This window comes from Salmo salar, chromosome 19 (assembly GCF_965601325.2).
Source record: "Salmo salar chromosome 19, fSalSal1, whole genome shotgun sequence".
NCBI lineage: Eukaryota > Metazoa > Chordata > Actinopteri > Salmoniformes > Salmonidae > Salmo > Salmo salar.
In genome coordinates, this window is record NC_138309.1 from 1617453 (window position 1) to 1645427 (window position 27975).

General features: G+C 42.4%; 1 protein-coding gene across 1 annotated transcript in view; it reads left to right on the forward strand.

The window, feature by feature from the left end:
- LOC106578257 (rhomboid-related protein 1) overlaps positions 1-27938 on the forward strand; it is a 78108-nt gene extending 50170 nt beyond the window's left edge. The window contains exons 6-8 of the mRNA XM_014156915.3: positions 11390-11490; positions 18234-18294; positions 22351-27938. Coding sequence (XP_014012390.1) covers positions 11390-11490; positions 18234-18294; positions 22351-22622 — 434 coding nt within the window. The 3' untranslated portion in view covers positions 22623-27938. The remainder of the gene's footprint in view (positions 1-11389; positions 11491-18233; positions 18295-22350) is intronic.
- The last annotated feature ends 37 nt before the right edge of the window (positions 27939-27975 follow it).

Consider the following 27975-nt stretch of genomic DNA (forward strand, 5'->3'; position numbering starts at 1 on the left):
TATGTTATACAATGCATGCATGTTTTGTTCAATCAAGTTCATATTTATATCAAAAACCAGCTTTTTACATTAGCATGTGATGTTCAGAACTAGCATACCCCCCGCAAACATCCGGTGAATTTACTAAATTACTCACGATAAACGTTCACAAAAAACATAACAATTATTTTAAGAATTATAGATACAGAACTCCTCTATGCACTCGATGTGTCCGATTTTAAAATAGCTTCTCGGTGAAAGCACATTTTGCAATATTCTCAGTAGATAGCCCAGCCATCACGGCTAGCCATTTAGACACCGACCAACTTTAGCCCTGATCAAACTCCGATTTACTATTACAAAAGTTTCATTACCTTTGTTGTCTTCGTCAGAATGCACTCCCAGGACTGCTACTTCAATAACAAATGTTGGTTTGGTCCAAAATAATCCATCGTTATATCCGAATAGCGGCGTTTTGTTCGTGCGTTCCAGACACTATCCGAAATGGTAAAGAAGGGTCGCGCGAATGGCGCAATTCGTGACAAAAAAATTCTAAATATTCCATTACCGTACTTTGAAGCATGTCAACCGCTGTTTAAAATCAATTTTTATGCCATTTTTCTCGTAGAAAAGCGATAATATTCCGACCGGGAATCTCCTTTTCGGCAAACAGAGGAAAAAAATCACAAAGACGGGGGCGGTCAGGTCACGCGCCTAAGCCCACAGTCCCTTGATCGGCCACTTGAGAAAGGCGATAATGTGTTTCAGCCTGGGGCTGGGATGACGACATTCAGGTTTTTCCCGGGCTCTGAGCGCCTATGGACGACGTAGGAAGTGTCACGTTAGAGCAGAGATCCTTAGTAAAAGATAGAGATGGCAAAGAAGTTCCAGAAATGGTCAGACAGGCCACTTCCTGTAAAGGAATCTCTCAGGTTTTGACCTGCCATTTGAGTTCTGTTATAATCACAGACACCATTCAAACAGTTTTAGAAACTTTAGGGTGTTTTCTATCCATATATAATAAGTATATGCATATTCTAGTTACTGGGTAGGATTAGTAACCAGATTAAATCGGGTACGTTTTTTATCCAGCCGTGAAAATACTGCCCCCTAGCCATAAGAGGTTAAAGATAAACTTCTCGTTAATCCAACCACAGTGTCCAATTTCAAAAAGGCTTTATGGTGAAAGCATACCATTAGATTATGTTAGGACAGCACCTAGACAAGAAAAACCACACAGCCATTTTCCAAGCAAGGAGAGGCATCACAAAAACTAGAAATACAGCTAAAAACATCCAATGAATTTACTAAATTACTCACGATAAACGTTCACAAAAAACATAACAATTATTTTAAGAATTATAGATACAGAACTCCTCTATGCACTCGATATGTCCGATTTTAAAATAGCTTTTCAGTGAAAGCACATTTTGCAATATTCTCAGTAGATAGCCCAGCCATCACGGCTAGCCTTTTAGACACCGACCAAGTTTAGCCCCGATCAAACTCCGATTTACTATTACAAAAGTTTCATTACCTTTGTTGTCTTCGTCAGAATGCACTCCCAGGACTGCTACTTCAATAACAAATGTTGGTTTGGTCCAAAATAATCCATCGTTATATCCGAATAGCGGCGTTTTGTTCGTGCGTTCCAGACACTATCCGAAATGGTAAATCAGGGTCGCGAGCATGGCGCAATTCGTGACAAAAGATTTCTAAATATTCCATTACCGTACTTCGAAGCATGTCAACCGCTGTTTAAAATCAATTTTTATGCAATTTTTCTCGTAAAAAAGCGATAATATTCCGACCGGGAATCTCCGTTTAGCTAAACAGAGGAAAGTAAACAAAGCTTTCGGTCGACGCGGGCACGAGCCTGAGTCTCACAGTACTGTGACCAGCCACTACCCAAACGCGCTACTTTGTTTCAACCAGAGCCTGCAAAGCATTTTGCCGCCTTCTGAGAGCCCATGTGAGCCGTAGAAAGTGTCACGTAAGAGCAGAGATCCCCTGTAATTGATAGAGATAATCAACAAGGCCAAGAAATGGTCAGACAGGGTACTTCCTGTACAGAATCTTCTCAGGTTTTGGCCTGCCAAATGAGTTCTGTTATACTCACAGACACCATTCAAACAGTTTTAGAAACTTTGGAGTGTTTTCTATCCAAAGCTAATAATTATATGCATATTCTAGTTTCTGGGCAGGAGTACTAATCAGATTAAATCGGGTACGTTTTTTATCCGTCCGTGAAAATACTGCCCCCTAGCCATAACAGGTTAATTATTCCTTGCCTACGAACATTCGACCACCCATCAGAGATGATTGCAATACAGTCTGCTTTCTCTATAATTTGCTTGACCTTCACTTGAGCTCTGTGGAACTCTGCATCCAGCAAATGAGTAGATAAAGCATGTCTGGTTGGAGGTGTGTATGCTGGGCGAAGAACATTCAGAAATCTCTAACAATACACATTGTCTGTGAGCATCAGAGGTGAACCAGTTGCATACACAGCTTGAGAAAGACATTCATCAGCATTTCTCTGACTACGTTCCTCCATTGAGTAAAAAAAACTTCTGATTCCAGGAGGACTATGAGCTGTTGCTATCGATAAGGTGTCTGATTCATCATTTTCACCTCAAATAGAAGTAGAGAGACTTTTGTCAGAGGTTGCTTGTTGTGAGCGCTGAGGGAACTTTATGCACTTGGCCAGATGATTTTGCATCTTTGTTGCATTCTTCACATATGATTTGGCACAGTATTTGCAAATGTACATAGCTTTTCCTACTATATTAGCTGCATTGAAATGTCTCCACACATCAGATAGTGCCCGTGGCATTTTCCTGTAAAGATTAGAATAAAATTAGTAAAAACACAACATACAATTCCATGTACAGATAAATTGTTAACCCCTGTGCGGCCTCCGTCCCGTATGCGGACATCCAGCGAAAAATCATATCGCCATTAGCATAACAAAATGTAATAATTAAAAAAAAAAAAAAATATCTAATTATATAGTTTTATATATACACCTCTCCTGAATCGAACCACGTTGTCCGATTTCAAAAAGGCTTTACAGCAAAAGCAAAACATTAGATTATGTTAGAGGAGTATATCGTAAAAGGAGCCACATAGCCATTTTCCGACCAACCACATGCATCACAAATAACCAAAAAACAGCTAAATGCAGCACTAACCTTTGACAATCTTCATCAGATGACACACCTAGGACATCATGTTACACAATACATGCATTCTTTTGTTCGATAAAGTTCATATTTATATATAAAAACAGCATTTTACATCGGTGCGTAACGTTGACTAACTATTTTCCCTCAAATGCATCCGATGAAACAGAGCTACAATTTACTAAATTACTATTCGAAAACATTTTAAAAATGTAATATTGTCATTCTAAGATTTATAGATGAATAGCTCTTGAAAGCACCTGTAATGCCAGATTTAAAAATAACTTTACTGGGTAATCACACTTTGCGATAAAAGGGGATGCGATACTCAGAACAATAGGCTAGCAATAGCAATAGGCTAGCCATCTTGGAACAATTGCATATCACATCTAGTCTTGTATACTATTGTCAATAATCCCTTACCTTTGGTTGTCTTCATCAGAAAGCACTTCCAGGAATCCCAGGTCCACAACAAATGTATTTTCGTTCGAAAAAATTACTCCTTTATGTTCCAAGAGCTTGTTCTTGTTAGCGCGTCTGAAGGCTGATCCAAATGCTTCGTCGGCCACGGGACAGCCATTTCGACAAAATGCATTTTTCCCCCATTTAGGTTCGTTCAAACATGTCAAACGTTGTATAACATAAATCTTCAGGGCGTTTTTCAACAAGAGAGCCAATAAGATTCGAGGGGGACGATTGCATTGTGTTTCAAAACGTTTCGAAAGGGGAGGGTAACCAGGGGCGCCGGCGTCATAATGGTGATGGCCCTCTCCGTGTGACCACGTTCCACAGCGTCTCATTCATTCAATTTTAACAGTAGAAGGCTCAAACCAATTTGTGAAGACTGGGGACATCTAGTGGAAGCAATAGGAAGTGCTCAATGAACCATAGCTCACGGTGTGATTAATAGGCAACGTGATGAAGTTGAGTTCGCAATTCAGAATTCCACTTCCTGTTTCCATCTGTCTCGGGGTTTTGACTGCCATATGAGTTCTGTTATACTCACAGACACCAATTCAAACATTTTTTGAAACTTTAGGGTGTTTTCTATCCACAAGTATTAATTATATGCATATCCTAGCTTCTGAGTTTGAGTAGGAGGCCGTTTAAAATGGGCACGAATTTTTTTCAAAAATCGCTTTAGCGCCCCCTATCCTAGGGGAACGCCAAGAGGTTAAGCAGTTAGATTAAACAACTCCTTTGTAAGATAAATGTTTTAAAATGAAACATGTATGGAAAAAGGTGATTTAACACTCCTCAGTTGGCAGGCTCAAGCAAGCTAAAACCCACATGGTAGCAAAAACTAACTAATATATTCACCCCACCCAGTATTGTAATCAAAAGTTACCATAAAGCATGTAGTCCTTGGCTCAGACAGTATAGTAGTGTGGGCTCAATAGCATCTCATTAGTGTGCAAGATCTTGAGAATCAGCTGTACATGTGATGGAAGAATGCACTGTGCATGCAGAGGGTTGCAATTCCATTGAATTGGGGATAGTTTAACCACAATATGCCACACAACCTAGAATTGCCTTATGTGTATCCTACATAAAAGGTTCACTGTTATAAGCTAACTTTTTTGATGAATTTAAGCAAAATTCCCAAAATTCCAGTGCTTAACTTCCCATGGAAAAGTTTCAGAAAAATTCCGGAAATTTACCGGAAAGTTCTGACCCTTTGCAACCCTAGTGACAACCACAATTTATGAAATGTATACCTTCCTGGTGACAGTCCTTCTCATGGGAACAGTAAAGGAGAACTCCCTAAGAGAATACTGGAGCATCCATCCTGTTTGCAACTCCCTTTTTTTGCCACCCTCTTTTCCCAAGACTGATTCCTAGTTCTGCTGCGATGCCTGCATTTCGTCAACAATGCTACTGCCAACCTAAATAATCCGTTATACAAAATAAGAAATGTTCTTATCAGCCTGACATCAGCATTTGGTCGGGTCTTTGTGCCATACAAGGACCTATGCAATGATGAGTCCCAGATGTTATGGAAAGGTAGGCTGGCATTCTGTCAATATATTCCCTCCAAAAGGCACAGGTTTGGGGTCAAGTTCTTTGTCATGTGCCACGTGAAGACAGGATTTGTCCAGGACATTATAGTTTATGCAGGGTCCACCACTGACATCCAACTTTACCACACCGCAATTCAAACTGTTCTTTAGAAAATAAAAACTTGTTAGAAAATCATTTGAAATTGACAAGTTGGAACAGCCTATAAATAAAAACAGTGCCTTGGTTTGAGGGCAGCGCAGATGAATAAAAACTACAACTTTAATAACGTTCAGAGAACATTCTAAGAATATTATTTTAAAACATACAGTCCATTTTCAGAACATTAAGAAAACGTTCCAGAAAAAAAACGTTTGTAACATTTAAAGAACTTTTTAAGAATGTTATTAAAAACAGTGTTAACAAAATTCTCTATCCTATCTTGTCAAGTGTGTTCAGGTGTGTTAGCCCACTAATTGTGCACACCTGATCTTAATGAGTGCTCGTTTCCTTTCTAAATGAGGTCTATTTGAATAGACTGATATGAACAGCTTTGTATGAGTTAAAAAAAAACATGGCATGCTAGCTCCGTATAAAAACGTTTGTTCAGTTTTACCAGTCGGAAATCTTATGGTTTCTTTCCCAGAACCAATGGGAAACCAAAAACATACGTTCACACAACTTACAAGGATCCAAATGTGCTAGATGGGCATGTACAAATAGGGCAGCAAGAACTCAAACTAAGCAATTCTCTAATAGGATAGAAATAGCCTCTATTGAAAAGAGTTCTGAAAGGGAGACTTTCAGAGCTCTGAGTTTGGTTTAAAGCACCTGAATTTGGTTTAAAGCTGAGGCAAAGTTCAGTGTTGTCATAGGGTTGAGACCAAGACGCAGCGGGAAAATGTATACTCATCTTCTTTTACTAACGGACAAAGAAGGAAAACCAAAATAAACACGTATACCAAAAACACAAACGAACTTGACAGTCTTGTCAGGCGCGCACGCACACGCACACACACACACACACACACACACACACACACACACACACACACACACACACACACACACACACACACACACACACACACACACACACACACACACACACACACACACACACACACACACACACACACACACACACACACACACACACACACACACACACACACACACACACAGCTAAACAAGAACAATCTCCCACAAAACCCCATGACACACAAACTCCTAATTATAGGACCTTCAATCAGAGGCAACGATAACCAGCTGCCTCCAATTGAAGGTCCAACCCCAATTAACTAAACATAGAAATACAAAAGACTAGATAGAACATAGAAATATACTAACATAGAACAATGACTAACAAACCTCGGACTAATAAATCAAATACCCCCTCTACCTAAACACATACACAAAACACACCCTGAACCACATAAAACAAACACCCCCTGCCATGTCCTGACCAAACTACAATAACAAAATAACCCCCACACTGGTCAGGACGTGACAAGTGTAGTACATTTGAACTGTTGGTATTGATTTATTGTATGCAACTAGTGTAATTTCTCAGAAGTCGACACAATTTAGGATTATCCAAAAATATTCAAAAACAATATGCAGTCTGGGTAATGGCAAACTATGTGGGATCAGATATCAGACACGGTCATCTCTTTTCTGTGACTTGAGAGCGCTGGCAAAATAAAAGCCTTTCCTTCCTTTCACAGTGGGCTATCAACCTTAAAGGAATAGAAGCACTGAGCACTGTCTCATGAAGTGTGTGAATCACATTAATAAATCACCACTAATTGTCCTTGCAGAGTCCCTTCCTAATTGACTCACCAATCAGGAAATGCTGCTCAGTGCATGTCAGTGCTTTGGGTCAATCAGTCCTTTGGTGTCCTTGGCTGTCCTTACTGTTTGGGTCATGTAACAAAATAGGTTGAAAATCCTACATCTCTTAGCCAAATGATCTGTCCAAAATCACCTCTAATGTGTAACGAGACAACAATACTTAAACCTGTTGTGCTATAGAACTACTCTATAAGGCAACTATCCTTTTGAAAACACTAGGCATGTTTGCTCTGAAAGCACTCAGGTGGATGCAGAGGCTGCTAGATTTGCCATGTTTTCTTGTCCTCTTAAGAGTAGAATGATTTTTATTGTATCATCTTTTGTTCTCTTCTGTAGCTACCAGTTGAGCCACTGGAGTGACTTAAGATAAATGTAGCCTTAGGCATTCAGCACTGGTCTTGGATCAGTGTCCCCTTCCCACATCAGAACCTTATCCATGATAACTCAAATGTGCATGGTTAGCCATTGCTTAGGGGCATAATCTGCTAACATCACTGCTGTGCTGCTTGGTTTAGTTTGACAGGCAGAACCAGAGACAGTTCAGTTCTCCCACAAGAGGATTATAGCCACTGTAAATGTGACCCTGAGGTGTGTGTGTGTGTGTGTGTGTATATATATATATATGGTAAAAAAATGCACTTTCTATACATAACAAGATGATTCATACTGTAAACACATACTGCACACACACACATACAAAGAGCGGGGGGTAAACTTGATGATGCTTAGAAAATCGGCCCAACAAATAAATCTGTGCATGAACGGTAAACACAGAAAAAAATTATCTGAGACCTCACCTCTGGGCTCCTGCTGAGTGAGATATCCCTACATCTCCAATTACCTGTAAGCAGGAGAGCCCAGATGACAGGCCCTGGTTAATATTCATATCCGAAGCCTTTTAACCAGAGCTGTGCTAGCAGGAAGAGGGAGCCGTGTGAAACACTTCTGTCATCCCCACAGACTCCTTTGCTTCCCCTTCCTGCCTGCTCCCCCCACTTAACTACAGATGGAGCGTCCCATCAGCGACTAGAGTCAGGTGGCTGCTTACTGGGATGTAGCCATGGCGTTGTGGCTGCTCTGGCCGCTATAAACACTTTTATGTTATGACAGCATGCCAGTTTAGCTGCAGTACAACGTGAAGACTGTGCTGTGTTTCATGGAAACTCATGCATTTGTTCTGTGAATTCACTTTTGCAGTTCAAATAAACATCAAAGCTTCACTTCCAGCTAGTCTCAACTTGAAAAAACGGGGGGGGGGGGGGGGGGGGGGGGGGGCGTCTAGGGAGAGATCTCCACATTCGATAAATGCTGTATTGGAGTTATAATTGAACCACATTGACTTAATTTTTTTAGGCTTTGAGGAAGACCTAAAAACATCTGAGAGTAGTCTGTGTTAGGGTGACCTACGTCCCCGATTTCCGTGGAGAGTCCCTGATTTTTATTGGGGAGCCTTCCCCGGAAATGTCCCTGATTTAGCAATCAGAGAGAAAAAAGTAACTCTGAAGTTAAATCGCAGCTCATATTTCAATAGTCAAACGGATTTACAGTGCATTTGGAAAGTATTCAGACCCCCTGACTTTTTAAAAATGTTGTTACATTACAGCCTTATTCTAAAATAGATTAAATAATTTTTTTCCTCATCTACACACAAGACCCCATAATGACAAAGCGAAAACAGGTTTTTAGAAATGTTTGCAAATGTATAAAAAATTTTTAAAAAATAACTTATTTATATAAGTATTCAGACCATTTGCTATGAGACTCGAAATTGAGCTGAGGTGCATCCTGTTTCCATTGATCATAATTGAGATGTTTCTACACCTGTGGTAATTTTAAATTGATTGATTGGAGTTAGGAGAACCTTCCAAAAGGACAACTATATCTGCAGCACTCCACCAATCAGGCCTATATGGTAGAGTGGCCAGACGGAAGCCACTCCTCAGTAAAAGGCACATGACAACCTGCTTGGACTCTCAGACCATGAGAAACAAGATTCTCTGGTCTGATGAAACCAAGCTGGAACTCTTTGGCCTGAATGCAAAGCGTCACGTCTGGAGGAAACCTGGCACCATCTCTACGGTAAAGCATAGTGGTGGCAGCATCATGCTGTGGGGATGTTTTTCAGCGTCAGGGATTGGGCTACTACTCAGGATCAAGGGAAAGATGAATGGAGAAAAGTACAGCGATCCTTGATGAAAACCTGCTCCAGAGCGCTCAGGACCTCAGACTGGGGCGAAGGTTCTCTTGACTTCCAACAGGACAACGACCCTAAGCACACAGCAAAGACAACGAAGGAGTGGCTTCGGGACAAGTCTCTGAATGTCCTTGAGTGGCCCATCCGGAGGCCGGACTTGAACCCGATGGAACATCTCTGGAGAAACCTGAAAATAGCTGTGCAGCAACGCTCCCCATCCAACCTGACAGAGCTTGAGAGGATCTGCAGAAAAGAATGGGAGAAACTCCCCAAATACAGGTGTGCCAAGGTTGTAGCATCATACCCAAGAAGACTTGAGGCTGTAATCGATGCCAAAGGTGCTTCAATAAAGTACTGCGTACTTATGTAAAGTACTGAATACTTATGTAAATGTGATATTTCAGTTATTTAAAAAAAAAAAAAATGTTTTTCCTTTGTCATTATGGATCTGTACAAGTCTTGAGCTGCTGCACCCACTTCATCAAGCGTTGTATCTTCCATAAATCTATGTAAAATGGACGTGTGAGTGTCGGGGGGATAAATGACTCAGGAAACGCACTCCGATTACCATCTGTCATCAGATGATGATCACCACCACAGGTTTGACAGGGCACTCTTTAAGGAGCTGTTATAACTCTGTGGTCTCTGCGCGCACACATAGAATGCCAATGGAACATGTATTATGGATCTGAGATCAGAATGCCGGCACACCCCTGCTGTAATTAAAAAGTGACTTTTGTTTTATCAGCCCTTTTTCATTTCTGTTATCTGCTCATTTGCATACTTAAACCCGATGGTTGATGGTGTCCTTGTGAGCAACTGCCACTGTAATTTACTGCTTAAGATTATTTTCTACTTCATAGCGAGTATCACTAAAACTATATTTACATTGTGATTGCATTGGCGGGTCAGTAGAACAACAGTGTGACACGTTGTAGAATGATTGCTATATCTTTATGGCTTGCACAGTTTCAGACTTGAAAACACATTTGCGACAAAGCACTTAATTTTCACTGCGTGATTTGAGACAATAATTAGAGTGGAGGTTTTCATAAAAATTCCTTATGTAAGTGCTGTGACAATTGGGTTCCTGCACAACTAGACAGTACCTGCTACCCATATAATTACATATAAATATAGTTAAACTGAAGAGATACTTCAACATTTTTCCACTCCAGTCTTTGTCTGGCCACATTAGCTGTTTGCCCCATCATTTAGTTTGCCAGTGTCTGAACCACCTTAAATTAAGCAATCGTTTTAAGTTCAGTCTTGCAGAAGAATTGGCCCATAGCCATGCTATGCATATTTCTGATTAGACTTTTCTCATGAATACAGACAGTCTTATATGGAATTGATGAAATCATCCAGCTGACTGGTCTGAGTAGCATGTCTATTTTGGGAACCCAATTACATTTATCTTCCAGAGTAGTCATACTAGGCTTTTGTTGTCATATTAAATGTTGTATAAGGTCATTCATTGGTGTTGGGCATTCATTGACAGTTTTCTTTAGCATCCTAAAGAAATTACAAATCTAATTCAATTCTACTCTACTTATTTCTATAACAATTTCAGTCATTTGTGACAGAGAATGTTTCAAAAGCCAATGCTCAAAGTTTCAGTATAATCTGCATGGGATCAAGAGGACTTCATAGTATAATGGCATTATAGCACGACAACATCATAAATAAACCCTTTTATGGGTCTGTGTAATGTGTAGATTATGGTCTTTGTAGCTGCCCATGAGGTTAATATGTGTCTAAGTATATAAAATTACATTTTATGACTATGGTCTGTTCTGTTTAACATGGCTGTTCTATTTTATGGGCCTGGTGGTGGTGCTGGGACCTGCACTACAGTGTAACCAGCTCAGAAGAGAAAAGCAAAGTATGTGGGTGTAAAGAGGGCAAGTCGACTCATGCCAGACAGACAGGATGTGTTATTTTGGGTTCTGGGGGATGTTGGAAGAAAGGTGACTGAAACTGCTGTTTGATGAGTAAACTAACCCTCTCTTTTTCTTCCTCCCCTCCCCGAACATGTTTCTCTTTCCTCCCTCCCCGAACATGTTTCTCTTTCCCTCATGCTTTCTCTCTTTCTGAACGTCTTCTCTGACTCCCGCCATTTTTCTCTGTCTCCTTCTCTCCCTCCCCTCTTTCTCTCTCCATCTCTCTCTCTCGTCAGGTTCCTTGACGGTGTCAATCACAGACATGCGTGCTCCAGTGGTGGGGGGCTCCGGTGGGGTCTATGCTCTGTGCTCGGCGCATCTGGCCAACGTCGTCATGGTAACTGCCGTCATTATTGCCTCCATTGTTACGCTTGATAACAGTATCAATGGAGACAAAATGTCAGAGCCATCCCCTTGGAGAGAGCTCCTCCACACAACATCCTCCTGTTTTTATGTGGGCTCTGCAGGTGTGAGTGGGATCTTCAATGGAACCGATGAGTTTTACTAAGTGTTCCATGCCCACGAGTGCAGATAGAGAGTGGGTACCTATCACAGGAGGTTGATGGCATCTTCATTTGCGGAGCACGGGCTCGCAGTAATAGCTGGAGTGGAATGGTATCAAACACATGGTTTCCATGTATTTGATGCCATTCCGTTTGCACCGTTTCAGCCATAATAATGCGCTGTGCTCCCCATCAGCAGCCTCCTGTGGTCCCTATCAATATGATGAGATAAGGACTTTTTATAACTGACTAAGAAGTGCTTTTTTGGATAAGCGCCATTAAATATTCCAGAACCCCCATGATCACAGCTTGTCAGAAAGGCCCTCTGCAGTGGGTGCATAGACTATTGACTTGACTTAAAAACACCTTAGCTACTCTCCACTATTTTTCCGACAAAGGATGTTTTTATTCCACCCTTAATCTGTTATTCATTGTTTTCCTTTGTAATGTATTCTTATTTCCTTTCTATTTAGAGCCAAATCCGATGCATATGGGAATATTAAAGTAAATCTGTTCCTCACTACTCTCTGGATGACTGGTCTGCCAAATGTCCCTGCAACAGAAAACATCAAATGTGTGATCACAGTGTTTGTGTGTGTGTGTGAAAGTCAGGATCAGTGGGTCTGGATGTGTGATGTCTCATCACATTCTGTCAGAGGACTCAAGGCTGTGTAAGAGCTGATGAATCACTCTTAAGTAGAGTAGGCTTTTACTACGGGCAAAAGACATGCCAACAAAAATCTAACTCAAAATGCATCAGCAGCCCCAGAGCAAAGAGTTTAAACTTTGGTCCCTGCTCCCGGCAAACTAACCCACTGGTCACACACTGGTTGACTCATTATTACGTCTTGTACTCTTGATTTTTTTTTTTTTTTTCTGATGTTCTCAAAATGTTTGGGTGAGTTTTGACTCGTTTGTGTCTCAGGGGGTGGAAGTCTTTTTACCCCAGTAGACCTCATCTGTCTGTCTGAAGGCTTGTATCATTGGTTATGTGGATCAGACGATTAAACTGAGGTTTTGACTCACTGCTGTCAAGGCCATCGCAATTTCCTGTTAAATCGTCCGAATGCCTCTTCATTAAAGTTCAGACTGAACAAGAAATCTGCACCTCCGCAGCATTTACTTTTTATGTATGTTGCTCTTATATTTTATAGGAAGCTTTTTTCATCTACTCATCCAAAGTTAAAGTGAGAAAAACTTTCAATTTTATTCACCCCATTGTGGGTGTGTGCCCCCCATATGGAGAAAAAGAAAGACTATAGTAAACTATGGTCTAAATACTGCAGCATTGCTATATTTATATACTATAGTGTTCACTGTAATGCTTTTGCGGACTGAACTATAGTATTCACTGTAGTGTTTTTGCGGACATGACTGTAGTGTACAATAGAATTCACTGTAGAGTTTTTGCGGACAGACAGTGCTTGACTTGGGCCGGAACTGTCCGGAGCGCCTTACCGGCATACCGGCTCCACTATAAAGTACCCTATCACCGGGCCAGATTCACACACGGAGGCAAAAAAGGTTGCTCAAAGCAGAATGAAGATGGGATCTGCATTGACTAGCAATGGAGAGTGGGCATTAATTTCCAGATTCCGCTTTGTTGAAGTTTATTTGCCGCTAGTCTGTGAATCTGCGTGATAGTAGGCTGTTCGATTGAAAATGAAGGCACACTTTTAAAGATTAATGATCACTTACATATCAGCCATTATCAGAATGACCTGTGTGTGTGTGTGTGTGTGTGTGTGTGTGTGTGTGTGTGTGTGTGTGTGTGTGTGTGTGTGGTGTGTGTGTGTGTGTGTGTGTGTGTGTGTGTGTGTGTGTGTGGTGCTATTGCCCGAGGAGAGAGAATGCGACATTTCAGCAGCAGGTATTAAATACTGACAGACAACAGACTAACTAAATAGCTAAGTGGAAACAGGTTCTCTGGAGTGATGAATCACGCTTCACCATCTGCCAGTCCAACTGACGAATCTGGGTTTGGCAGATGCCAGGAGGATGCTACCTGCCCCAATGCATAGTGCCAACTGTAAAGTTTGGTGGAGGAGGAATAATGGTCTGGGGCTGTTCTTCCTGGTTCGGGCTAGGCCCCTTAGTTCCAGTGAAGGGAAATCTTAACGCTACAGCATACAATGACATTCTAGATGATTATGTGCTTCCAACTTTGTGGCAACAGTTTGGGAAAGGCCCTTTCCTGTTTCAGCATGACAATGCCCCATGCACAAAGCGAGGTCTATACAGAAATGGTTTGTCAAGATCAGTGTGGAAGAACTTGACTGGTCTGCACAGAGCCCTGACCTCAACCCCATCAAAGACCTTTGGGATGAATTGGAAGGCCTAATCGCCCAACATCAGTGCCCGACCTCACTAATGCTCTTGTGGCTGAATGGAAGCAAATCCTCGCAGCAATTTTAATTTTATTTATTTATTTATTTATTTAAACTTTATTTAACTAGGCAAGTCAGTTAAGAACAAATTCTTATTTACAATGACGGCCTACACCGGCCAAGCCCTAACCAGGACGGCGCTGGGCTAATTGTGCACTGCCCTATGGGACCCCCGATCACAGCCGGTTGTGATACAGCCCGGGATCGATCCAGGGTCTGTAGTGACGCCTCTAGCACTGCAATGCAGTGCCTTAGACCGCTGCGCCACTTGGGAGCCTAAATGCAATGTTCCAACATCTATTGGAAAGCCTTCCCAGAAGAGTGGAGGCTGTTATAGCAGCAAAGGGGGGACCAACTGCATATTAATGCCTATGATTTTGTAGTGAGATGTTGGACAAGAAGGTGTCCACATACTTTTGGTAATGTAGTGTACCTTGCTTTGAAGTAGCCAACCTTATTCATTTGATCCCTGATTCATTGAATGAGGGAATAATTTTACAAAGAAAAAGTATTTGGTTATGTCGCAATATTTTATATCAACGGTGGCAACCTTCCTCCAGGATAGCTACTGGGTGTACAGGCTTTTTTTCAAGCCCTGGTCTAACCAAATTGTAGCCTAAACATCAGCTGCTCAACAGGACTTTGATAAGCAGTCTTGGGTGTTTCAGGGCTGGATCAAAAGCTAAGCCTGCACACCCAGGAGCTCTCCAGATGGAGGGTTGACCACATGTTGACAACATGTGACTAACAGTGCAGTTCTACTTTGTGGGGGGGTTAAGTGCCTTGATCAAGGGCACAACGGCAGGAGATGGTAAGCCTACATGGGATCAGAAACAGAGGCCTTCTAGTGTCAATAATGCTACTTTTACATGTAGGCTATAATAATAGTAATGAAAATGTTGTTAAAAGTCATGGAGAAGTCATGGAAAATGTGTATGAACCCTTAAGTGGATAATCAGATGTCTCTATAGCATAATGTAATTTGTGAATTTCGGTGAACATAGTCTAATGGACTGACTTCTTTCATCCCAAGTCAAGCACTGCTGAAATGACTGTAGTGTACATTAGCATTTACTGTAGTGTTTTTTGCTGACATGACCGTAGTATATATACTATAGTATTCACTGTAATGTTTTTATTGACTTTACTTTAGTATTCACTAGTGTTTTGCAGACATGACTCTGCAGTATTTACTGTAGTACTCTGCAGTATTTACTGTAGTGTTTTTTCGGACATGACTAGTAGAAGAAGAAACTGTATTAGGAAGCCAAGATCAATTATATGAGAAAAAACAATTTGGAGTACTTTAAATGAAGTTATGGGCAGAAAGACATTCAACTCCATCTTTCATTGAATCAGATGGCTTATTCATCACAAAACAATTTGATGTTGCCAATTATAGGGGCGGCAGGTGGCCTAGTGGTTAGAACGTTGGACTTGTAACCAAAATGTTGCAAGATCGAATCCCTCAGCTGACAAGGCAGTTAACCCACTGTTCCTAAGCTGTCATTAAAAATAAGAATTTTGACAGTGAAGAGGCGACTCTAGAATGCTGGCCTTCTAGGCAGTTGCAAAGAAAAAGCCATATCTGAGACTGGCCAATAAAAAGAAAAGATTAAGATGGACGAAAGAACACAGACACTGGACAGAGGAACTCTGCCTAGAAGGCCAGCATCCCGGAGTCGCCTGTTGACGTTGAGACTGGTGTTTTGCGGGTACTTTTTATTGGTTATTTAATGAAGCTGCCAGTTTAATGTGCTCAGAGCATTTAATGTGCTCAGTTGTGCACCGGGGCCTCCCACTCCTCTTTCTATTCTGGTTAGAGCCAGTTTGCTCTGTTCTGTGAAGGGAGTAGTACACAGCGTTGTACGAGATCTTCAGTTTCTTGTCAATTTCTCGCATGGAATAGCCTTCATTTCTCAGAACAAGAATAGACTGACGAGTTTCAGAACAAAGTTATTTGTTTCTGGTCATTTTGAGCGTGTAATCAAACCCACAAATGCTGATGTTCCAGATACTCAACTTGTCTAAAGAAGGCCAGTTTTATTGCTTCTTTAATCAGAAAAAGTTTTCAGCTGTGCTAACATAATTGCAAAAAAGCTTTCTAATGATCAATTAGCCTTTTAAAATTATAAACTTGGATTAGCTAACACAACGTGCCATTGGAACACAGGAGTGATGGTTGCTGATAATGGGCCTCTGTACGCCTATGTAGATATTCCATAAAGAATCATCCGTTTCCAGCTACAATAGTCATTTACAACATTAACAATGTCTACACTGTGTTTCTGATCAATTTGATGTTATTTTAATGGACAAAAAAATAGCTTTTCTTTCAAAAACAAGGACATTTCTAAGTGACCCCAAACTTTTGAACAGTGGTGTATTTTTCGTTATGTGTCGGAACCCAGTAAGACTAGCCGTCGCCATTGGCTAGTCTTAATAAATCAAATAATAAATCAAAACACCTGCTGACTAGGGTTAGCTAAAATTTCCCAACTACCAGACTACGCCAGTTACTGTTTAATTAGGGGAACACCTCGACCAGAACATAAGACACACATGTTCGTAGCAGGCCACCTATTGAGTTGGGTCAACAGTTCTGAGCAATGCAACAGACCAGACAACACCTAAGCAAAAGTATAACATGTTTATTACAATTGTAACACCTAAACTTTAGACACGGGTTCTAGGCCCATTAAAGGGAAACAGTACAGAGGCAGATATAAAGAACAAGCTAAGTTTATTAAAGCTTGGAGGATTAGGTTTGCTTGTTTGACAGATAACACACATTAACAAGAGTACACCAAAATGACTTATTAGATTTGTTACTTCCACTAGTATCCCCACAATCGAGGGATACTACAGTGTGTAGTATATGATTTTCCAGTATACTACAAAAATCTATAGTAAGCACTACCCGATCGAGGGATACTACAGTGCGGAGTATAGGATTCTACAGTTTACTACAGAATTCTATAGTAAACTATAGTGTTTGTTGTGGGGGTGTGTGCATGCATTATCATTAAATTATGTTTGTGTGCAATTCTCTAATTTAAATCATTCTGTAGCGTTTGTGTATATGTCACTCATGTTTTTATGTTTGTGGTGTTCAAAAGATTCCTCTCCCTGAACGACAGGGCTCACACAAGTACAGTTACTGTGCATTCCCGAGATATCTCCGACTCTAAAAGCTAGTGATGGAAGTTTGTTCGTGTATAAAAGTGGAATACAAGTCTTTCAAGGAGAGCGTATAAAAATAATGTCGAACTGTCTTTACCTATAGTGTAAAAAAATAAATAATATTGAGCGACAAGCTAAAGACAATAATAGGATGAAATGAGATTAGCATTGCTCATAAGAATGAAGACATCTAAAAAGAGACACTTCCTTTCAGAGCGGACAGTGTCTTTTGACATATTTAGAAATGCAAAGAAAAGTATTCAGCTTTCAGAATATTGTACTATAAGCACCCTATTATCCCCTTGTCTCTGTGGAGATACAGCTTCAATCAAATCCGTAAGCTTGGTATTGAGACAGTCAAAATGGAGGATACACTTCTCTCACAGTCATGTAAAACAAACCCTACTTCAGTAAGGAAAACACTCATAATTTATTTGTGATATTATTGCACTTTTTTGAGGCCCTGCCGTCCCACAGGCATATCAATCATACGAGCAGAGTCATGTTTATAGGACTTTCTTTAGTATCTTTAATCTTGCAAGGTGCTCAGCTCTGCCTGCCTGGCTTCCTCTGCATGGAGAAAAACACTGCTGCTCCCTCCGGTTCTCCCAGGACCCAGAGGACATGAAGAGGGATGTGATTGGTGCAATTCTTTATCCTGTGGAATAAATATGTTATTGTGAGGCAGAAGTCTTTTGTTTTATCCCAGGAGGAACACATGCTTTTTTATTGGGCCGTTCTCATCCTCCGTTAAGTTATCTTAACCCTGATTTAATAGATCGTTAGCGAGGTGAAACCACCAAATGGAGACCAGCCAGGTGTATAATTATTTCTCTGTCTAGTAGGCCTATCCTCATCCTGCCTGTATTGAAATGGATTTCTGATCGCTCTGTGGTCTACACACATTCCTTACAGAATACAGAGATGGTGAAGATACTGTGTAAGCTGTAAATATGCAGGTCTTTGGAACTGACTGTTTGATTTGCCTCTTTTGCTCTGTGTTGCAGAACTGGGCCGGCATGCGTTGTCCATACAAGCTCCTCCGCATGATTCTGGCGCTGGTGTGCAGTAAGTTTCATTCTATATCCATTCCATAGCCACACTATATTCATTCTCGAGAGCCATTGGTGTTATGGTCATAGCTGCATCCAGACATAATTCGTGTGCGTATAACACCCCTTAACTTTAAGCCTTCCTCATGTCCACACAACTGCTGACAGTATAATTTAATTGTGAGCTAATTATAACTTGAGTGGGATTTATTGGCCTCCTAAAATTGAGATATTTTTCCAGTGCAGTCGTTAATTGGGAGGAATGAGTGGTTGCATGTTGGTTATGTTGTATTTTGTTCAGATGATATTCCTCATGCTGTATGGCAGCAACTTTTCCCCACATGGGGGTCAATTCACTACGACTTTTGTTACTGTTCAATATGTCCCCTCCGTCTGTCCCTCGTCTGACTCTATACCTCAACCTAGTCTATGCTTAGCCAGAACCCTATCTGTTAACATAGCCTTAGCCTTATCATAGCCCTAGTTTTGGCCAGAAGTGTAACTCTTATGTAATCTGCACCCTGGCTTTTGTTTTCAACTGAACTGTACTCAAAACCATAAATCTATCTGCCAAGTCCCACATTTCAACTGATATTGATGACTTACGATACAATATGCTGTCATAATCTTCGTCGTCTGAAGGGGAGAAATCATCGGACCAATATGCAGTGGGTATATTGCTCATCTTCGTATTTATTGAAGGAAAAAAAAAAAAACACTTACACAAAACAAATGACGAAAACAGTCCCGTAAGGTGCTCAGACTATACTAGGTAACAACCACCCACAAACACAAGTGAAAACACACACAACTAAATATGGCCTCCAATCAGAGAAAACAACAAACAGCTGCCTCTGATTGGAGGTCATTGACAAAACTGACATAGAAAAAATGGAAAACCACATAGAAATAGAAAACATAAACCAAAAACCCCGAAACACACTAAACAAACACCCCCTGCCACGCCCTGACCAAACTACAATAACAAATAACCCCTTATACTAGTCAGGACGTGACAGTACCCCCCCCCCCAAAGGTGCAGACCCCGACTGCACCTAAACACAAAAAAAACACAAAAATAACCCCAAACTTAAAGGGAGGGAAGGGAGGGTGGCCACCATCACCGAACGCTCCTGTGCTACACCCCCCCTCCCCAACCCTCCAACTACGGAGGTGGCTCAGGCTCCGGCTTTAGTCCCCATTCTAACCTGCCCACCCGCCTTGAAGTCTCATGGCTGTAGACCACTGCTGAAGGCTCTGGGCTAAGGTGCGTCGCTGGAGACCTCGGGCTGAGGTGCGTCGCTGGAGACTCAGGGCTGAGGAGCGCCGCTGGAGGCTCAGGGCTGAGGAGCGCCGCTGGAGGCTCAGGGCTGAGGAGCGCCGCTGGAGGCTCAGGGCTGAGGAGCGCCGCTGGAGGCTCAGGGCTGAGGAGCCGTCTCTGCAGGCTCCGGACTGTGGGCCGTCTCTGCAGGCTCCGGACTGTGGGCCGTCTCTGCAGGCTCCGGACTGTGGGCCGTCTCTGCCGGTTCCGGACTGTGGGCCGTCTCTGCCGGTTCCGGACTGTGGGGCGTCGCCGGAAGCTCTGGACGGGGCACTGTCGCCGGAAGCTCTGGACGGGGCACTGTCGCCAGAAGCTCTGGACGGGGCACTGTCGCCAGAAGCTCTGGACGGGGAACTGTCGTCGGAAGCTCTGGATGGGGAACTGTCGCCGGAAGCTCTGGACGGGGACTGCGCACTGAAGGCCTGATGCGTGGGGCTGGCTTTGGAGGCGCCAGACTATTTAACACGCACCTCAGGGCTAGTGTGAGGAGCAGGAACAGGACATACTGGGCTGGGCAGGCGAACTAGAGGCCGGATGCGTGGGGCTGGCTTTGGAGGCGCCAGAACAGTAACACGCACCACAGGGCTAGTGCGAGGAGCAGGAACACGATACACTGGGTCTTGAATACGCACTGGAGGTCTGGAGCGCACAGCCTGCACAACCCGTCCTGCTGGATTGTCACTGTAACCCTGCACGGGCGGAGTGCTGGCACAGGGCGAACTGGACTGTGCTGAGGCATGATTGCTGCCGTGCGTAGAGCAGGCGCAGGGTAGCCTGGGCCTAGGAGACGCACTGGTGGCCAGATGTGCTGTGCCGGCGCACTTCTCCCTGGTTGGATGCCCACTCTAGCACGGCACTTGCGGGGGGCTGGTATCAACCGTACCGGACCGTGCGTGCGGATGGGCGAGACCGTGCGCACTTCCGCATAGCACGGTGCTCTCAACGCCAAACGCTCCCCATAATAAGCACGAGGAGTTGGTTCAGGCCTATTGCCTGACTTACTCCAACTTCCCGTGTGACCCCCCAAAAAATGTTTTGGGGCTGCCTCCTCACCTCCTGAAATGGAGGATATAGTGCCTCATACCTCCGATGCTCAGCCTTTGCTGCCTCCAGCTCCTCCTTCGGGCACCGGTACTCCCCTGCCTGCCTCAAGGGTCCCTTTCAATCCATTATTTCCTCCCATGTCCACGACTCTAAGTAGCTCCTCTGTTGCTCCTTCCTCCGCTGCTTGGTCCTATTTTGGTGGGTGGTTCTATCATAATCTTCGTCGTCTGAAGAGGAGAAATCATCGGACCAATATGCAGTGGGTATATTGCTCATCTTCGGATTTATTGAAGGAAAAAAAAAAAAACACTTACACAAAAAAAACGACGAAAACAGTCCCGTAAGGTGCTCAGACTATATTAGGAAGCAACCACCCACAAACACAAGTGAAAACACACACAACTAAATATGGCCTCCAATCAGAGAAAACAACAATCAGCTGCCTCTGATTGGAGGTCATTGACAAAACTAACATAGACATAGAAAAACTAGTGTGGTGGCTAATTTCCGCATTACCAAATGAGGATTTACAAACACACCAGTCCGAGTTAAAACTACATATTTAATGCTTAAGATACTTTTGCAAAAGTTCTTGACCCCCAATAATGCATTCTCTCGAATGAATCATTTAATGAGGTGATTGCAGAATGGCTACAGGGATCTTTTATAGCAACGATACAGCCCCTTCAACGTACATTGACAAACCACAGATACTTAGTAACAGTTCACAAAGGTTACATTTTGTATGACAGATATCCATAAAACACATCAGACAGTAACTGCTATGTCAACAGGGTTAATGGTATAGCCCAGTATCTGGTCTCCTTAGAACTGTCCCTCCCTGGTACGGTATTGAACAGAACTATTTCATCCAATGGCATATATCAATTGTCAACTCTAGATACTCCCATCTCAAGCAAACCCCCTCTTGACCCCACTCCTGGACAGGCTCACTGGAGGGAGTGAGCCTCTAGGCCATATATTATCACAGGATAAGTGTGAGATCTAAGAGACCATGGTCCCAGACACTGCCATAAACCTCCCCACAATAAGGAAAAGGAGCGTGTGACTTGCTCACAGACATTGTGGAGACAAGTCATTGGTTCCCCAGTAATCACGCCCTCCCTTCACATGGTTTAAGCATAGGTAAAGACACATTCCCATGACGACAAGTCTGACCTCTCCCCTCTCTGGGCCCCAAGTGTCTGAGCCCCAGCTAAGGTAGACATGCAACTGAAAAGACACCAGAGTCCAATGGACACTTTCTAATGAAAAGTACCTCAAATAAGCATATTATACTAATAAAACATCTTAATTATCTATGTTACCCAACTAATTCTGATTCGTCCACGACACTAGAAAACCACATAGAAATAGAAAACATAAACCAAAAACCCCGAAACACACTAAACAAACACCCCCTGCCACGCCCTGACCAAACTACAATATCAAATAACCCCTTATACTAGTCAGGATGTGACATATACTTTATTGTCCATTTACATGGAAGTTCATTTTGTGATGTCAGCACACAAATACACAAACACAATACAATATATTACATGCAGTAAGGAAAACTGGAAAGTTAGTACACAAGTCACAAATGTACATTTTCACATATCAAATCTGAATCTGAATCTCTTATGTCCCACTGTTCAGTAGCCTAATGGAGGAGGAGATTAAAACTTCCTCTCCTTTCCATTGCAGTGAGTTCGGAGGTGGGCCGTGCAGTGTGGCTGCGCTTCTCCCCGCCCTTGCCCTCCTCAGGGCCCCAGCCCAGCTTCATGGCCCACCTGTCGGGGGCAGTGGTAGGCATCAGCATGGGCCTGCTCATCCTGCGCAGCTATGAAGAGAGCCTGCAGAAGCAGTGCTCCTGGTGGGTCATCGTCTTCTCCTTCATCACGTTCCTTCTCTTTGCCATCTTCTGGAACATCTTCGCCTACGAGCTGCTAGGGGTGCAGCTCCCGCCCGCTCCCTGACACCAAGAAGCTCCCTCCCACTCCATTACAATGTCCCTCTCAATGTCATATGTCAAGACCCATCCACTTTACCATATCCTTTTCCTGTCCCCTCAGCCAACCTCCCCACAACACCATTCAAAACACAATACGGTTTTTCATTTAAAACTGTACAGGGCAGGAATTATTCTTTCCATGTACCCATATCATAAAAAAATTATATCTGTTTTGTGGTGGGAGGGAATTTGGTAGCAACATATGCAGGTGAAACCTGTGTAGCTCTCTTCATATTCTCATTGTGGAGCAGCTATGTAAAAAGGTAATCCCTTTTGTCTTTTGTGTTGAAGCTTTACCCACCTCAAGGTTGAACCCGTCAGCGAGCCATTTTGATTAATACCCATACAGCTTCAGTTCTCCTGTGTTCAGAGTGGGTTCATGACCCTCTAGGTGCTTCTTACTGGACAGGTGTGCGTTCTGTCAGTATCCCTCACTGCCCCTTTTAAATCCATGAGGCAGTAGGGCACCAGTGTTCTTTTGCTCATCATGCATGTAAACACAAGATCTACACTGTGGAATAATAATAGGAATTCACAGGAATAGGTATTACATGTAACAAGGCATGCAGCTAGGAAGTATTGAGGTGGAAAAGACAAGAGGGGAGAGGGAAAAAAAATAAATGCTGAAACTGTGACATCCTTTCTCCTCACCGTCACCACCGTGGTGCTCATGTCCCTAGTAGCCATTGACACTCCTTTTCCACCCAACCTAAATGCTTCAGCAGGTTAGCATAATCTCTACCAGTACCATATGCTAACTTGCTAAGCACCAGCATCTCATCTAGCTAATGCTATAAGGTCGTAACTAAAACGCTTGCCCTGTGCACCCTGGACACACCAGCCCTCACCCTTCTGTGTTGCCGTCTCCAAGAACAACCACTGCCTGATGCTGTATGTCGGTGTGGGAACGCAAAGAGAGAGATGCACACACTGACCTCTGTCAATACTCACTCTAACAGACTGAACTGGGGAGGGCAACGGACATGTTCTCATCGCCTGACCTCTGACCTCTGTGTCCCAGCGGGCATTGGGGTCGGTCTGTCAAGGCCCAGTCTATACCTCAGTGTCTCATTCTTAGGGACTGTACACTTTTGTAAAGGAATGTAAGCATAAAAAAGTGTTAATAATTTATTTCTGTTTTTCCTTTGATAGTGGATGTGGATATTATATGTTAATAATTAAGAGTATATTTACTTGTATTCTTTCCTTGTTTGGGAAAACAAAAGAAGAAAAAGTTTCAAACGGTGCAGACTTAATGCTATGATTGTTCCAAATCACCCCAGTGTGGTGATGCCTGACTAGTCTTTTTTGGTTAATGACAAATTTTGGATAGAGGAACATGCCCCAAATTAGCTCATTGTCTGAACCAAGCATTTGCTAAACTTGAAATTAAATTTACTTATATGTATTCTTTTTTTCAGTTTGTAAGCTAATTCATGTGAAAGGTTTCTTCTGATTGCTTTAGAAAAGTTTTAGTTTCCAATGTTGACAGTTGGTCTCAGACATAATCCTCAGCATACGTGATTGTCACTGACAGATGATACTCATAAACTATAGAATCCATAGGACATTAACACAGAAAAGGCAATTGGGCCTACATAAGGGCTAGAAACTAAATATTGATAAAACTGTTAATAGGAGTAGGAACCTTCCCGAAAATGAAAACTAAATTACTAAAGGGGATGATAAAAGCTGAAGTACAAGGTACAAGCTTCTATTTCCCCAACCTTAAAAACACACCCAGGTCTCAGTTAAGTTATTTGTCAACCGTAGTTGTTCTTAAATTAATGTGTGATCAGTCTCAAATAAGTCTCCAATTCTGTATTCATAGATATGTTCATTTTTTCTCTCTTTTTACCATGGCATATGAGACAGCCGTTGGAGGAATTAAGAAGTGCATATATCTTAATTAAGCAGGCAGAGAAGAGTCGACGGGAGTAGTTTATTACCCGTCTGTAAGCCAAATTACTTCACCTTGGGCTGCATCCAAACACAACAGTACTAACAACACATCTTCTACAAAAGCCAATCCAATCCCACTCTCGTTTGGTTGAGATGCCTCTGCTTTGTCCAGACATCCGAGGATCTGGAGGGAGAGGCATAAATGCTGTGATGAAGGAGCAAGTGTCATCTACAGGCTGACATATGTGACCGCTTTAGATGGTGCCAATGTGTGCCTGTGAGCGATGGTGGGAGAGGGGGAACAGAGGAGGAGGATCGGAGATGGCACCACTCATAAAACACTATTGGGGTCAAAGCAACTGTGTGTGCCTTCATATCTTGTCTTATACCCATCACAACGCCTCGGGCGTCAGAAATGATGTATGGCTGTTACGTGGGGCTCTGTTCTACCAGGACCCGGGGCTCCACCACTGTAAACATGATCTCTTTTTCTTTAAGTAGATGTGAAAGGCTGCATGATGTTGATTTAATTGCTGTCTTTTATGTGACATGTTTGTTTTCATCGACATAGGGGGACCTGGTGAAGAAAAGGATGAGTAGGATAGGGGCCAGCCAACCGTACCATGTGATCCATTATATAAATTATGCTGTATTGATTAGAACCCCACCACCACCTCTTTAGTGAGTGGTCTACTGACCACGCCCCTCCCCCTTCACATTCACTATATAAACAAAGCTATGCGGACACCCCTTCAAATTAGTGGATTCAGCTATTTCAGCCACACCCGTTGATGACAGGTGTATAAAATTGAGCACGTAGCTATACAATCTCCATAGACAAACATTGGCAGTAGAATGGCCTTACTGAAGAGCTCAGTGACTTTCAACGTGGCACCGTCATAGGATGCCACCTTTCCAACAAGTCAGTTCCTCAAATTTCTGCCCTGCTAGAGCTGCCCTGGTCAACTGTCAGTGCTGTTATTGTGAAGTGGAAACATCTAGGAGAAACAACAGCTCAGCCGTGAAGTGGTAGGCCACACAAGCTCACAGAATGGGACCGCCAAGTGCTGAAGCGCGTAGTGCTTAAAAATCGCCTGTCCTCGGTTGCAACACTCACTACAGAGTTCCAAACTGCCTCTGGAAGCAACATCAGCACAAGAACTGTTGGTCGGGAGCTTCATAAAATGGGTTTCTATGGCAGAGCAGCCGTACACAAGCCTAAGATCACCATGCACAATGCAAAGTGTCGGCTGGAGTGGTGTAAAGCTCGCCGCCATTGGACTCTGGAGCAGTGGAAAACACATTCTCTGGAGTGATGAATCAGGCTTCACCATCTGGCAGTCTGACGGACGAATCTGGGTTTGGCAAATGCCAGGAGAAAGCTACCTGCCCCAATACATAGTGCCAACTGTAAAGCTTGGCAGAGGAGAAATAATGGTCTGGGGCTGTTTTTTATGGTTCGGGCTAGGCTCCTTAGTTCCAGTGAAGGGAAGTCTTCCATACAGAAATGGTTGGTGCAGATCGGTGTGGAAGAACTTGACTGGCCTGCACAGAGCCCTGACCTCAACCCCATCAAATACCTTTGGGATGAATTGGAACACTGACTGTGAGCCAGGCCTAATCGCCCAACATCAGTGCCCGACCTCACTAATGCTCTTGTGGCTGAATGGCGGCAAGTCCCCGCAGCAATGTTCCAACATCTCGTGGAAAGCCTTCCCAGAAGAGTGGAGGCTGTTATAGCAGCAAAGGGGAGATCAACTCCATATTAATGCCCATGATTTAGAATGAGATGTACAACAAGCAGGTGTCCACATACTTTTGGTTATGTAGTGTATTTGTCAGTGTCCATGCATAGCCTAACATTTTGAAGGAAGGAAGGATCGTTATTGAACCACATCACCATTTAAAGGACGTCACTGTTAAAACCAATGATATATATAAACCCTTGATTGCTGATGCTTATGTATGTATTGGCCAATGACAGGCATTGAAGCCACTGGTCGGCCATATTGGCAGTCCTCAATAAGAATGAATGGAATTCTAAATCTTCTCTAGTGTATATATATAAATCATTGGTTAAAACAAAAAGTGGGACCAACATACCACCTTGCCATGTGCCCTCCATTTTCCTTGGATGCATCAACTCCATAGTTGACATCATTCTATGTGGCCGTTCTCAAACCACTTTCCCTGTTCATCCTTTCTGTGTTCATGTCTAAATGCAACATAACTTTTGTAGCAAGCATATTTGAGATTTATACTGTTATTAGATACTCCAAACTCTTGTGTTTTGACATGAGTGAGCTTTTTTGCACTTGTTGTAATGTGGTAAACTGACATGTCATCGTGCCAATATGTTATAGTGCCATTTTGTTCTTTATGCTTTCATTGGTATTACCTCCTTACCCCAATTTGTTGTGCTCTTATGGATAATGCCTTGTTACAACTAGTGCATCTACATTCTAAACTTAGCAATGGGAGAGGGGGCTTGGCTTTTGCGTATGTATGTGATTAAAGGCATCAGGTTATGAGGGTCACTGCACTGCGTCACTGATCTGATCTTTATATAGTATGGATATGTAGATCAACCAACCTTAATTATATCAATATGCAGTACTAAGTACTAAGCTGATGCTTGTGAACAAGCAGGTTGCCTTCTCCCAGTACGTGTCAGTGGTGTACAACTTGAACATGGGGTACTTTAATGCTGTACTGTATGAGGCAGGCTACTGTAGCTCATTAGACAGATAAACTGTTATTTTAAATAAAAATCAAAGCAAGCAAACCAGCGATTTACTTTTCCAGGATCAACTTCTAATATTAAATAATTTGAGCGCAGTGGAATCCACACATGGTTTGACCAACATACAACAATCACCAGTGCTGAATAGTTATCCAATTTGTTTTCATCTATCTCTAGACCATTAGAATACCAGTATATGGAGGTTTTGAATGCAGCATATGGTACAGCAGTTATGGATAACTGAGGCAGTTTGGTTTATGGTCATATGTGTGCTGCTGTGGTAGTTTTCACTGGCTGTTCTCTTGCATTGATAAAAATGTTGCCAAGCTTAGGAGGTTAAGTCTCCAAATCCAGCCCAGAGGTTGTACCAAAACAGCGTTTACAAAAAAAGAAAAAATGAATAGAGAGGCTATTTTTCTCTGGGTCACAAAATGTATGTAAATATGGATAGTTTATATTAAATTCCTCATTAATTATTTAATGATGTATTGTACTTTTTAAATGTTCTGAATTGAACCCTTTTATATTGTATATATTTATGTTTTATTTTGTACTGTTCATTGTACTTGCTTTAATTTCGGAACAATACGAATAAAGAACAATACTGTGGAAATGTCTCATCTTCCCACTGCTATATTACTAGCCTCCTTGTCCTTGTACATATTATCAAGTG